Genomic DNA, 15,039 nt, shown 5'->3' with positions numbered 1-15,039 from the left:
TTGTACAATTCTTACTGTCTCCAAAACAAAACATCTCAATCCCTGGGCCAACTCAAGAAAACTCAATTCTTATGTGAGTCCCTAGATCTGAGAGACTCAATGATCCGTAGTCTTTGAGGCGTTGTTACCCAAAGCATGACTCTGGGGAGGAGGGCTATGGAAGCCCATCTTTACACACCTTGCTTCCATTGAGAATCCAGTCACTTCCATCCTTTCTGGCATTTGTTCTTACTCCTTGCAAATCACTATAATTGAAAGGATAAAAAATTCATTAATTGGGAATAAATGAACTATGCAAATGTTATGTAAGTACATCTATTGTGATAATTCAATCTGGTTATACCATTATAAAAATTGACATTTAAGTAATATTAGGAGTGTTCATACAAATGCACTGAAAACTCATGTCTGATATATTCTAAACTATTAAAATGAATATTTGATTGAGATTACATAGATGAGCTAGTTTTTTTTAATCTTTATTGGAATATAATTGATTCACACTGTTGTGCCAGTTTCTGCTGTACAACAAAGTGAATCAGCTGTATTTATACATATATCCCCATATCCCCTCCTGCCCACGACTCCCTCCCACCTTCCCTATTCCAGCCCTCTAAGTCATCACCCATCATTGAGTTCATCTCCCTGTGTTATGCTGCAGCTTCCCACTAGCTATTCATTTTCCATTTGGTAGTATATATATGTCAATGCTACTCTCTCACTTCATCCCAGCATCCCCGTTGCCCCTCCCTCCGTGTCCTAAAGTGTGTTCTCTACATCTGCATCTTTATTCTTGCCCTGTCACTGGGCTCATCGGTACCATTTTTGAGATTCCATATATATAAGTTAGCATACTGTATTTGCTTTTCTCTTTCTAGCTTACTTCGCTCTGTATGACAGACCCTAGGTCCATCCACCTCACTACAAATAACTCAGTTTCATTCTTTTTTATGGCTGAGTAATATTCCATTGTATATATGTGCCACATCTTTATCCATTCATGTGTTGATGGGCATTTAGGTTGCTTCCACGTCCTGGCTACTGTAAACAGAGCTGCAATAAACATTATAGTACATGTTTCTTTTTGGATTATGGTTTTCTTAGCATATATGCCCAAGAGTGGGATTGATGGGTCATATGGTAGTTTCATTTTTAGTTTTTTAAGAAAACTCCATACTGTTTTCCATAGTGGCTGTACCAATTTACATTCCCACCAACAGTGCAGGAGAGTTCCCTTTTCTCCACACCCTCTCCAACATTTATCATTTCTAGATTTTTTGATGATGGCCATTCTGACCAGTGTGAGGAGATACCTCATTGTTGCTTTGATTTGCATTTCTCTAATGATTAGTGATGTTGAGCATCTTTTCATGTGTTTGTTAGCCATCCGGATGTATTCTTTGGAGAAATGTCTGTTTAGGTCTTCTGCCCATTTCTGGATTGGGTTATTTGCTTTTTTGGTATTAAGCTGCATGAGCTGCTTGTATATTTTGGAGATTAATCCTTTGTCAGTTGCTTCATTGGCAAATATTTTCTCCCATTCTGAGAGTTGTCTTCTTGTCTTGTTTACAGTTTCTTCTGCTGTGAAAAAGCTTTTAAGTTTCATTAGGTCCCATTTGTTTATTCTTGATTTTATTTCCATTATTCGAGGAGGTGGGTCAAAAAGGATTTTGCTTTGGTGTATGTCGTAGAGTGTTCTGCCTATGTTTTTCCCTCTAGGAGTTTTATACTGTCTGGCCTTACATGTAGGTCTTTAATCCATTTGGAGTTTATTTTTGTGTATGGTGTTAGGAAGTGTTCTAATTTCATTCTTTGACATGTAGCTGTCCAATTTTCCCAGCACCACTTATTGAAGAGGCTGTCTTTTTCCCATTGTATATTCTTGCCTCCTTTGTCAAAGATAAGGTGCCCATATGTGTGTGGGTATATCTCTGGGCTCTCTCTTCTATTCCATTGATCTATATTTCTGTTTTTCTGCCAGTACCATGCTGTCTTGATCACTGTGGCCTTGGAGTATAGTTTGAAGTCAGGGAGCCTGATTCCACTAGCTCTGTCTTTCCTTCTCAACATTGCTTTCGCTATTTGGGGTCTTTTGCGTTTCCATACAAATTGTAAGATTTCTTGTTCTAGTTCTGTGAAAAATGCCATTAGCAATTTGATCGGGATTGCATTGAATCTGTAAATTGCTTTGGATAGTATAGTCATTTTCACGATGTTGATTCTTCCAATCCAAGAATATGGTATGTCCCTCCGTTTGTATCGTCTTTGATTTCTTTCATCAGTGTCATAGTTTTCTGCATACAGGTCTTTTGCCTCCTTAGGCAGGTTTATTCTGAGGTATTTTATTCTTTTTGTTGCAATGGTAAATGGGTGAGTTTCCTTAATTTCTCTTTCTGCTCTTCCATTGTTAGTGTATAGGAATGCAAGAGATTTCTGTGTGTTAATTTTGTATCCTGCTACTTTACTAAATTCATCAATTAGTGCTAGCAGTTTTCTGGTAGAGTCTTTAGGGTTTTCAATGTATAATATCATGTCATCTGCAAAGAGTGACAATTTTTCTTCTTCTTTTCCAATTTGGATTCCTTTTATTTCTTTTTCTTCTCTGACTGCTGTGGCTGAAACTTCCAAAACTATGTTGAATAATAATGGTGAGAGTGGACACCCTTGTCTTGTTCCTGTTCTTAGTGGGAATTCTTTCAGTTTTTCACCATTTAGAAGGATGTTGGCTTTTATTATGTTGAGGTAATTTCCTTCTATGCCCATTTTCTGGAGAGTTTTTCATCATAAATGGATGTTGAATTTTGTCAAAAGCTTTTTCTGCATCTATTGAGGTTATTATATGGTTTTTATCCCTCAATGTGTTGATATGATGTATCACATTGATTGATTTGCATATATTGAAGAATCCTTGCATGCCAGGGATAAACCCCACTTGATCATGGTGTATGATTTTTTTAATGTGCTGTTGCAGTCTGTTAGCTAGTATTTTGTTGAGGATTTTTGCATCTAAATTCATCAGTGATATTGGTCTGTAATGTTCTTTTTTTGTGACATCTTTGCCTGGTTTTGGTATCAGGGTGATGGTGGCCTCGTAGAATGAGTTTGGGAGTGTTCCTCCTTTTGCAATATTTTGGAAGAGTTTGAGAAGGATAGGTGTTAGCTCTTCTCTAAATGTTTGATAGAATTCACCTGTGAATCCATCTGGTCCTGGGCTTTTGTGTGTTGGGAGATTTTTAATCACTGTCTCAATTTCCGTACTTGTGATTGGCCTGTTCATATTTTCTATTTCTTCCTGGTTCAGTCTTGGAAGATTGTATTTTTCTAAGAATTTATCCATTTCTTCCAGGTTACCCAAGTTATTGGCATATAGTTGCTTGTAGTAGTCTCACATGATCTTTTGTATGTCTGCGGTGTCAGCTGTTACTTCTCCTTTTTTATTCCTAATTCTGTTGATTTGCATCCTCTCCTTTTCTTTCCTGATGAGTCTCACTAATGGTTTATCAATTCTGTTTATCTTCTCAAAGAACCAGCTTTTAGTTTCATTGATATTTGCTATTGTTTCCTTCCTTTTTTTCCATTTATTTCTGATCTGATCTTTATGATTTCTTTCCTTCTGCTCACTTTGGGGTTTCTTTGTTCTTCTTTCTCTAATTGTTTTAGGTGTAAGGTTAGGTTGTTTATTCGATATCTTTGTTTCTTGAGGTAGGACTGTATTGCTATAAACTTCCCTCTTAGAACTGCATTTGCTGTGTCCCATAGGTTTTGGGTTGTTGTGTTTTCATTGCCATTTGTTTCTAGATATTTTTTGATTTCCTCTTGGATTTCTTCTGTGATTTCTTGGTTGTTTAATAGCATATTGTTTAGCCTCCATGTGTTTGTGTTTTTTACACTTTCTTCCCTGTAATTTATATCTAGTCTCATGGTGTTGTGGTCAGAGAAGAAGCTTGATATGATTTCAATTTTCTTGAATTTACCAAGGCTTGATTTGTGACCCAAGATGGGATCTATCCTGGAAAATGTTCCATGTGCACTTGAGAAGAAAGTGCATCCTGTAGTTTTTGGATGGAATGCCCTATAAATATCAATTAAGTCAAGATGGCCTAATGTGTCATTTAAAGCTTGTGTGTCCTTATTTATTTTCTGTTTGGATGATCTGTCCATTGATGTAAGTGCGGTGTTAAAGTCTCCTACTATTATTGTGTTACTGTTGATTTCCCCTTTCATGGCTGTTAGCATTTGCCTTCTGTACTGAGATGCTCCTATGTTGGGTGCATAGATATTTACAATTGTTATATGTTCTTCTTGGATGGATCCCTTGATCATTATGTAGTGTCCTTCCTTGTCTCTTGTAATAGTCTTTACTTTAAAGTCTAATTTGTCTGATAAGAGCACTGCTACTCCAGCTTTCTTTTGACTTCCATTTGCATGGAATATCTTTTTTCCATTCCCTTACTTTCAGTCTATATGTGTCCTTTGGTCTGAAGTGGGTTTCTTGTAGGCAGCATATATAACGGTCTTGTTTTTGTATCCTTTCAGCCAGTCTGTGTCTTTTGGTTGGAGCATTTAATCCATTTACATTTAAGGTGATTATTGACATGTGTGTTCCAATTACCATTTTCTTAATTGTTTTGGGTTTGTTTTCATAGGTCTTTTCCTTCTCTTGTGTTTCCTACTTAGAAAAGTTCCTTTAGTAATTGTTGTAAGGCTGGCTTGGTGGTGCTGAATTCTCTTTAACGTTTGCTTGTCTGGAAAGCTTTTGATTTCTTCTTTGAATCTGAATGAGAATCTTGCTGGCTAGAGTATTCTTGGCTGTAGGTTTTTCTCTTTCAGGACTTTCAGTATATCCTGCCATTCCCTTCTGGCCTGCAGAGTTTCTGCAGAAAGATCAGCTGTTATCCTTATGGGTTTTCCCTTACATGTTATTTGTTGCTTTTCTCTTGCTGCTTTGAATATTTTTTCTTTGTGTTTAATTTTCATTAGTTTGATTAATATATGCCTCGGTGTATTTCTCCTTGGGTTTATTCTGTATGGGACTCTCTGTGCTTCTTGGACCTGATTAATTATTTCCTTTCCCATGTTGGGGAAGTTTTCCACTATAACCTTTTCAAATATTTTCTCAGACCCTTTCTTTTTTTTTTCTTCTTCTGGGATGCCTATCATTCGAATGTTGGTACGCTTAATGTTGTCATCAAGGTCTCTGAGACTGTCTTCCATTCTTTTTATTCTTTTTTCTCTTTCCTGCTCTGTGGCAGTTATTTCCCCCATTCTGTCTTCCAACTCACTTATTCATTCTTCTGCCTCAGTTATTCTGCTGTTTGTACCATCTAGAGTATTTTTAATTTTGGTTATTTTGTTGTCCATTACTGTTTGTTTGCTCTTTAGTTCTTCTGAGTCCTTATTAACTGTTTCTTGTATTTTCTCTATTTTGTTATTGAGATTTTGGATCATCTTTACTATCATTACTCTGAATTCTTTTTCAGCCAATTTTCCTATTTCCTCTTCATTTATTTGGTCTCGTGGGTTTTTTTCCTGCTCCTTTGCCTGCATGGTGTTTCTTTGTTTTTTCATTTTTTCTAATTTATAGGATTTGCTGTCTCCTTTCCCTATGCTGCCTAGTAGTAATTCCTCTTGTTTCTGCCCTCTGTCCTCTGTGGTGCGGTTTGTCCACTGTCTTGAGTAGGCTTCCTGGTGGGGGGTCTGGTGTCTGCTTTCCAGTGTGTGGCTCTGTGTCTTTTCTCTCTGATGAGCAGGGTCGTGTCAGGTGGTGTGTTTTAGGGTATCTGTGAGGTTAATATGGCTTTAGGTAGTCTATGTGCTGATGGATGGGTTTGTGTTCCTATCTTGTTTGTAGTTTAGTATGAGGTGTCCAGCACTGGCAGTTGCAGACCATCGGACGAAGCCAAGTCTTAGACTCCGATACAGGGCTCTGTGAGAGTTCTCTGCAGTTAATTTTCCCTGTGTCTGAGAACTCCCTAGTAGTCTAGCATCCTGGATTCAGTGCTCCCTCCCCAGAGCCTCCTATTGACTTCTGATGGAGTAGTCCAGATTCAGAGGTTGCTTGTCCCAGTTATGTCGGGATCTTTGCAGCCCTTTTTGGTGTCCGAGGTCATTTGCTGGTGTTCAGCTGGTTCTCTGTGGGCATTACTGCATCTTTTGGTGTATTCCTGATGCATCTGTGGAGAGGGATGCATTCCATATGCTGCCATCTTTCTTCTCTCTCTTCTGTTTTGTCCGTGAGTTCCAGAGGTGGCCCAGGGTGCGGAAGGGAGGCTGCAAAGGGTGGACAGACCTGGAGGAAGGGCTGTCATCAGAGGGAGGTATCCTGGGGCTTGCTGAGCTGCTGTGCCAGAGTGGAGCAGAGGGACATACGGGGCACAGGAGGAAGGTTGCTGGTGGCTGTGACCCTTAGATATGGGAGCAGCGGATGAGGGGAAGCTCATAAAGGGTTTCCTACTGCCTTTTCAAACTCACTGTCCCTTGACAGAGCAGTTGTCTAGATTTCCTTCAAACTCAGTCCTTCTGGGACTTCCTTGGTGGTGCAGTAGTTAAGACTCTGCACTCTGAATGCAGGGGACCCGGGTTTGATCTCTGGTCAGGGAACTAGATCCCACATGCATGCCGCAATTAAGCAGCCGGCAAGCCCCAACTAAGGAGCCCTCCTGAAGCAACTAAGACCAGGTGCAACCAAAATAAATAAATAAATATTAAAAAACCAAAAACCAAAAAACAAACAAAAAAAGCCTCAATCTTCTGTCTCTGTTGCTACATACAGTTCCAAATGGAACACAATGCCCAAGGTTTCCTTCTTGGTCTCCTTTTAATTCCTTTCACTTTACCCCTTGAGGATCAGGCCCCACTAGATGGCTACTCTTACAAATTTCTCAACTCTCAGATCTCAGTTTAAATATAACCACTTTTTACAGGTCTTCCCTAGCACTCATATCTAAATTCATTTTCCCCTTCCTCACCAAACACACAGGCATCATGAGTCTCTTAACACTGTACTTTGTTTCCTTCATAGCACTTATCATAATTTAAATGTATTTGTTTATATGTTTCTTGTCATTCTCCTCAATAAGCACAGAGACCACATTTGGTTTGGTTACCACCATATACCTGGCACATGGAAGGCACTTATTAAGTAACCACCAAATGACTAAATGATTTATACACTTCCATTGCTTCACCTTGTTTCTACCAGTGGTTTCAAAGACCTATTGCCACCCCCAGCCTGTATCCAGACTTCCAAATCCATATTTTTAATAGCCTGCTGGGCATTTCCATGTGAAATGTCATAGCACATCTAAAATTCAATATGCCCCAAATTCAATGCATATCCTAAACATTTTATTTGCTTCACACTGTGTTAATATCTCAAACACAACATAAAATACAATCTTCTGTGTTGTTATTTGTATATGATAAGGCCTTATTTTCCTACTGGAATTTGAAGTTACTTGAGGTTGGGAGTGACACTGTGTTCATCTTTGTACCCCTCTTAGCATATCACTTGGAGTTCTGTATAAAATGGGTGCTGAGAAAATACTTGCTGTTAAGGCATTGCTTCCAAGATTTCAAGACCAACCAGATGTTGATTTACCTTCCAGCTCCAGGCTCTGTCATTGCTATGGCACCAATACATTTCCCTGCAGTCATCTGGGGGATGAAACGCTTAATCTGTTCTTCTGAGCCATAGTTTGCAATATAGGGCATGACAATATCTGAATGAAGACTAAAACCTGGGCCTGTACAATTCGAATATGCTCTTAGAAAGAAGAAAAAAGAGAAGAAAATTTAAGGCACAACAGTTATTTTGTTCTCTTACTAGTTCCTTTGATTTCTCAATTAGAAAACAACAAAATACTAAAGGTCTCATCACATTAAGTGGTAATAGCTTGTCTCCCTACAAACCTATGAAGTTCCTGAAGGCTTTCTCTCTCTTTTTTAATAACCTTTTAATTTCTCACTCTAACATAGTAACAGTGCTCTAGCAGAGCTCAATGATCACTTATGTAATGAAATAAAAGACAAAACATTTTCAAAAATTTACCATGTACAACTGTATTACCCTAACACAGTAACTATTTTCATTTTGGCAAATGACCTTTGCCATAAGGACATACTTATTCTAATATAACCGCAGTCATGCTATAAATTTTTTACTTACAAAATTTGTCACAATAATAATCTAAAATAGGTGAAAAATATTATAAACTGCTTATGTACTGCAATATGCTTAATTCATTCTCCCACTGATGGACATTTAGATTGCTTCCAAATCTGGGAGATTATGATCTAACATGGCAATGATGTTTGTACACAGATGTTATTTTTTTCTATTAAATTATTTCCTTAAGATAAATTCCCTAAAATGGCATCCAAAGAGCAGAAATATTTTCATTTTTATGTATCCATGCTTTTAATCTCCAAAGAATTTATTGTTCCAATATATAATGGCACCAAGAGTATATGAGGATGTCACTTTCACTGCAACCTTGTCAGCACTGGGTATTATGATTTTTCATTTTGACTAACCTCTGCACTTGAAATAATACCTCCAGATTAATTTAATTTGCATCCAATTGGCAGTAAGAATAAACCTTTTTCATCTAAAAAACCTATTTGCATTTCTTTCTTGATGAATTGTTGGTTCAAATCCTTTGCCCATTTATCAACTGAAATCTTTACTTGTTCTCATATATGAAACAGCCACATGGGTCAATTAGAAATGAAGCACCTATTTTAACAACTTAAAAGAGGATTTTCAATCCGATAAGAAGATTAAAAAGCATTATAAAATCATTATTCAGTAAAGAGAGCTGACAAAACAAGACTCAACTTCAAATGTTTCCATACTTACTGCTCCTCCCAAGTAACAGCTGCCGAATACAAGTCCCCCCCAATGCCACCATGATGTTCTGCAATATTGACACCAAGCAGTCCTTGTTTTCCAGCTTTTTCCCAAAGCTCCCTACTTACTTCTCCAGCTTTCTCCCATCTGCAAATAACAAACATTTTAAAATCAGAAAAATGTTTTTCATATTATTTAAATGGCCACAATTTGAATTTATGAATGATTTTGTGCAGGAATAGTCCCTTAATTTAATGTAATTAAGAAGGCGGTGCTCTCACACCCTGTGATAATGGGGGAGGGGGGGGATTCCTCTTTCCTAGCAAGGACTCAGTCATTGAAAAGACCTGGACTCTTTGTTTACTCCAGCACCCCCCAACTTCCTTTTCCTCTCTGTAAAAGTGCTCTCCTTCCCTTGCTGTGCTGCGATTTGCACACAGATCACCACGGCTGCAGACCCTGAATTGCAATTCTCTGCTGATCCTGAATAAACCCATTTTTTGCTGGAGAAAAACTGGCAGTAGATTAGGTCAACATATTTCTTAACTGTATATTTTAAAACTCATTTAAGAAGCTTTGAACTAGTTTAAGAATCCCGTAATCTTAGAGTATTATACTGAAGAGTGGTAAAAATGTTAATAAAGCACTGAATACAGCACTTTTTCTATAGCACAACAAAGAGCATTCTAGGAAATGGTCCTTCTTGGACTTCTAATGGGCATTACTTTAAAAGAAAATGTGCCACTTACTCTGCGTGATAAGGAATCACTTCTTCTTGAAAAAACTTCCTTACACTTTCCCGGAGAATGTCATGTTCTGAAGAGAAGATTCTTCTAATTCCTATATCTGTCAATTTTTTAGCAGAAGGAGTTTCTAGACGTTCCTCCCCTCCAGAATGAGAACATCTTAAAAATATATATACATTAAGAAAATTAAGTAAATTATTATTCTTCACACCCAAATTAAAGTCACTGAACAATATGGAGAATTAATTCTATTGAATAACATGGAAAAATCCTGATTTTTTTTTTTTTTCCTCAGAGGCACTTTAGAGGCAGGTTGAAAGAGTCTGAAATTTGACAAACTGGTTCAGATCTGAGCAGCACCACTTTAGGATTTACCTAGATTGGATGAGATTAAGAAGTAGTTTACCTTTATTCAACTCAGTCTTCACTTCCAAATCCACAGAGAGGACATCATGCCTAGAACTAATGACATGTTTGAGCTGAGGTAGAATAGTATTGTCATGTGATGCCAATTAAATAATGTAAAATTCAAATAGTACAATAGAATAACACTGATAAGTTTTCACGTAATGTACAATGTTTAAAATAATGTAATCCCCTCACTAATATTTTATCCTGAATCACACATTTTCAAATGGCAGGTGTATAAAATGCAAACTGTTGACTTTTATTGCCACATTACAATCTGGATGTAAAGCAAAATCAAAATGCCCACCAGTCTCTGTAGGGATTAGTCCAGAATTATTCAAAATCTTTGGAAACTGACCTTTCCTGTTCCCACCCATCCCCATACTAAGCTTAAAAAGAGACTGGTCTGTAGTTCCTTTTGTTCAATGATCTTCAGATCCTTCCCCTCACCCTCATGCCCGGGGGGGGGGGGGGGGGGGGGGGGAGGTATGTCTGAAAAGATTTTGAAACTCTGTATACCACTTTGTACATTTTTAAACTCACATCTAAAAACAACTTTCTAATCATATATACAAATATTGCCAAAAGATGTTTTTCTGTTTTGCATGATGTCATTTTGGGTTTCTCTCTTCCTTAGTTGGACCCTGATCTGATCTGATTCTATCCTATCCTCTCCTTCCCTTCTCTTTCTCTTCTTCTTAGTCCATAAAAGACCCAGTCTTGTTTATTGGCAATTATGCTATTTCAATCATCTTCCCCCTGAAATGGATTATTTTGTTTCAGTTTATGTATCTCTGCTTAATGCCATGGACTGAATTGTTCCTGCCCCTCCCTCCAACCCAATTCATATGTTGAAGCTCAAACTCCCAATGTAATGGTATTTGGAGATATGGCTTTGAGGAGGTAATTAGAGTTAAATGAGGTCATAGGGTGGAGTCCTAAACCAAGATGCTTGGCTTATATTATAAGAAGGGGAAGAGAGATGTAGCTCTGCGTGCACACAACAAAGAAAGGCCTAGTGAGGACATAGGAAGAAGGGGGCCATCTACAAGCCAGGAAGAGAGCTCTCACCAGCAAATTAACTGGCCAGCACCTTTGTCTTGAACTATCCAGCTACTAGAATTATGAGGAATGTATTTCTGTTGTTTAAACCACCCAGTCTATAGCATTTGGTTATGGAAGTCTGAGCTGATTAATACACTTAATATGTATTTTGTGTCATTTTGCTTTAGGCTTATCTTTTATATGCAACTTTTAGTTGAGTTTTATTTGTTAATACAGTCCAAGATGTCTTTTTTGTGGTAACCTTTAGCTAATAACATTTTTTTAAATAAATAAATTTATTTATTTGTTTGTTTATTTTATTTGTTTACTGGCTGTGTTGGGTCTTCGTTGCTGCATATGGGCTTTCTCTAGTTGCGGCAAGCGGGGGCTACTCTTTGTTGTGGTGGTTGGGCTCCTCATTGCAGTGGTTTCTCTTGTTGTGGAGCATGGGCTCTAGATTCGTGGGCTTCAGTGGTTGCGGCATATGGGCTCAATAGTTGTGGCACACAGGCTTAGTTGCTCTGTGGCATGTGGGATCTTCCTGGAGTAGGGCTCGAACCCGCATCCCCTGCATTGGCAGGCAGATTCTTAACCACTGCACCACCTAGGAAGTCCCTAGCTGATAACATTTAATATTACAATTTTTATATCTGGTCTGCCTTTTACCTTCACAAAAATTTTTCTGGTTTGCTACTCTGTCATCCAAATCATCATTTTTAATGGCTTATTCATTTAGCCAACAAATACTTTGAGTGCCTAATAGGTACTAGGAACCATTCAGGTAACTTGGGATACAATAGTGAGCAAGGGCCTTGCACACCACTCTAATGCTACAGCAACAGACAGACAAAATCTACTTTATCCTATATTGAAATGATTGGTTCCGATTTCTTTATAATGCACACATTGGTCCATACTGGAGATTTTTCCTCAAGGAAAACAATGTGCTGAGACTAGGAAACTGGGGTTTAATGTTACCAAGTCTAAGCTCGCTCTGCTAGCCACACAACAGGCCAGTGAACTGAAGACAAGGTGCTGAGGCAAGGAACATGACTTTATTCAGAAAGCCAGTAAACCATGAAGATGGCAGACTAATGTCTCCTAAAAAACCATCTTCTTGGGGTTTGGATGCCACTTTCTTTTATAGAATCAGAGAGGGAGAGCCCGGGAAGTAAAGTAAAAAGAGTTATCAGTCTTGCAAAACATCTCCTGGAATGACTAGCCTCGGGGGAAGGGATGTGTTAATTTCACAGATGGGTAGGGTTCCCAGAGGTAGGCCATTGTGTATGATTAAAGCAATGAAAAGCAAAGGTTAAAGTCAAAGAAACAGATCCAACATGGAGTCCGACTTAGCTCTACAAGGTAACATTAAGACATTGAATCATTTGTCAACATAATTAGTAAATAAAAGAGTGGAACTTATATTCAAGTCTGCCTGGATCTTAAAATTTTATATCCCTTGTAACATTAAGAAAATCTTTGGAACATTTCTAAGTAAAACACACCAAGATACAGGAAAGTGAAAAAGTGCTAGAAAGAACAGAATCTTTCAGATCAGTCAAAAGTGTTCAAGGAAGAACATGTAAAGGGAAGAAAATCAAAAACCTGGCAGGAAGTTTGTTGGAATATCCATTTTTTTCCAAGACCAAGGAACCCATACAAAACAAATTGGCCCTTTATCTCCCTATAAAAACCAGGAAATCTGTACTGAATAAATTGTCCATTGTTTTCCTAAAGCATTAAACTGCTACTAATCTAACAGGCTAGGCTCTAATTATTATTATCATTATTTTTAAAGCCTATTTAAATTATAAAAGGGAGACAGTCTCTGCCAGCACCTTCAGGTAGGTAGCTGGTTATAAATACACAATTTCAGGCCTCATCCCAGGCCTACTGAATCAAACTGTACACTTGACCCTTGAACAACACAGGGGTTAGGGATGTCCAACCTCCATGCAGTCGAGAATCCACGTATACCCCCACCCTCAGCCCTCCACATCTGTGATTCCTTCAGAGCACAGTTCTGCATCCTCCAGTTCAACCAACCATGGATTGTGTAGTACTGTAGTATAAGAATTCCCATGTAAGTGGACCCTTGCAATTCAAATATATGCTGTTCAAGGGTCAACTGTATTTTAATAACATTCCTAAGTGATTCATATGCACATTAAAGTTTAAGAAGCCTGTTATGATAAAACTATTGTCTGTGACCTATTCAGAGAGTCCCTCAGGTCCTCCTTTTTCCAATATTCTTCCTGTACTTCAACCAAAATAACACCACAATAGATAATGCAGAAGCAGGTATTAAAATCAGACTATCTTCTATTAAGCCAGACATTAAGGGATCTACAAAAATGTAAAACAATGTCACTCTTCTGACTTTTTTTTGGTAAAGTTATTTTTCATAAAAATGTTTTATTTATGTTAACATGTAATAATTTACTTTTACATGAACTCAACATCTGTAGAACTTCCCAGCTTTGTAGATATCTATTGACATCAATGTCCATAGATAAAACATACATAAACAAAAGATCTTTGAGGTCCTCTAATTTTAACAGCACAAAGGAGTCCTGATATCAAAAAATTTCAGCATTGCTATCTTAAGAAGTTAGGGAAGGGCTCACAAAAGTATGTGTATTCGAGTAAAGCCACTCCTAGGTGAAGCCTTCCCAGCCCTCCTCACGAACAGCACAAATTTTGTTTCCCTGCTCCCATAGCATCTTAGTTACGAAAACGCCGCCATGAGCGAATTTATCCATCCTGTCACCCTCATTAAACAGGGTACCCTTGGTGATTCCAGTTTATCCAATGACTGTATTTGAGGTGTCAGACTGTACAGGAAGCTTTTGATCTTATAAGCACTACCTTAATAATCACTGAGCCACTTAGAAACTCTCTCCATTAATTCCTCTGCATTTAAATAATTAAAGGATTTGTTAAATCTCAAGTTAATTTCCTTATCCGATGGGACTGTCGCCAGGTCTTTCCTGTCCCGGATGTCTCCTCCAGGACACCTCCTTAGGTCAGCGTCGCTGCCAGATCTGGGAGGCGATGGGAGTACTACCCCCAAGTTCACTGTAGGGCAGGGCACAGATCTAATTGGGCCAAAGGTCATGGCTCGAATTGATGCAACTGCCGAGGGGGTGACTCCCGGCCCTTGCCACGCAGGAAGTCTTTGAAATGCAAACTCATGGTGCCCACCGCAGGCCTCGGAACCAGGCGGGCTAGACTAGGGCTAGAAAAGGAGCATTTGGAGACCGCCCCCCCCCCCCCGCCCCCTTCGGCTGTCCTCGCATTGAAGCTGCTAGGCCGGCACCCCCGCGCTCGCCGCAGGGGCTCCGACCCAGGTTCTGGGAGTCAACCGGCAAAGCCCAGCCCCTTCTACCACCCTCTTTCCCCCCTACAGCTCCGCCCAAGCCTGGGGGGCCCAGGCTGCCGGCCTCCGGAGCGCGCGGGCCGGTTGGTTCCCAGCTCCCAGGAGTGGTGTCAGTGTCGGCCCGTCCCCGCAGCCTCCAGGGTCGGCACAGCTGGAGAGGGGCAGGCACTCACCTCGCGGCCCGCGGCAGGCGCGGTGCACAGCGGCCGCCCCACAACCGCAGGGCCCCGCGGAGGAGGCATGTGGCCACGGCTGGGACAGCGAGGGGCGGCATGGGCTACGGACGCGACCGCTCGGGGACTCCGAGCGGCAGGGTGAGGCGTCGGGCCAGCAGACTGTCCCGGGACCTTCTTCCGTGCAGTCCCGCCCGCAAGATGTCGCGCAGCCGCCCTGATAACGCCCTCTGCACGCCCTTCCGGAGCCCAGCGTCGCCATCCCCTGTGGCCTGGCCGGTGGAGTGTGGCGCCGAGCGTTGGGACACGCCCCTCTCCAGAATCTTACCAGTCGACAGATTCTAAACTCAAAACTGTTACTTCTCGCTGCAGCGTTCTTGTTTAAGCAGTTCTTTTCAGTGTTCTGAACCGCTTTGAGGACCAGGGATAAGCTATGGA

General features: G+C 39.8%; 1 protein-coding gene across 2 annotated transcripts in view; it reads right to left on the bottom strand.

Annotated features, from left to right (window-relative positions):
• The window catches only part of ACADL (acyl-CoA dehydrogenase long chain), a 36,991-nt gene extending 22,186 nt beyond the window's left edge, over nucleotides 1-14,805 (bottom strand). For both annotated transcript variants that reach the window (XM_057746101.1, XM_057746100.1), the window contains exons 1-5: nucleotides 14,602-14,805; nucleotides 9,601-9,756; nucleotides 8,861-8,998; nucleotides 7,601-7,765; nucleotides 179-245 (exon numbers count right to left, since the gene is read on the bottom strand). In XM_057746101.1, coding sequence (XP_057602084.1) covers nucleotides 179-245; nucleotides 7,601-7,765; nucleotides 8,861-8,998; nucleotides 9,601-9,756; nucleotides 14,602-14,702 — 627 coding nt within the window. In that variant the 5' untranslated portion in view covers nucleotides 14,703-14,805. The remainder of the gene's footprint in view (nucleotides 1-178; nucleotides 246-7,600; nucleotides 7,766-8,860; nucleotides 8,999-9,600; nucleotides 9,757-14,601) is intronic.
• Between the last annotated feature and the right edge of the window lie 234 nt (nucleotides 14,806-15,039).

Source organism: Hippopotamus amphibius, chromosome 8 (genome assembly GCF_030028045.1).
Source record: "Hippopotamus amphibius kiboko isolate mHipAmp2 chromosome 8, mHipAmp2.hap2, whole genome shotgun sequence".
NCBI lineage: Eukaryota > Metazoa > Chordata > Mammalia > Artiodactyla > Hippopotamidae > Hippopotamus > Hippopotamus amphibius.
Note: the sequence above shows the minus strand (reverse complement) of the source record. Positions and strands in the feature narration are given on the sequence as shown.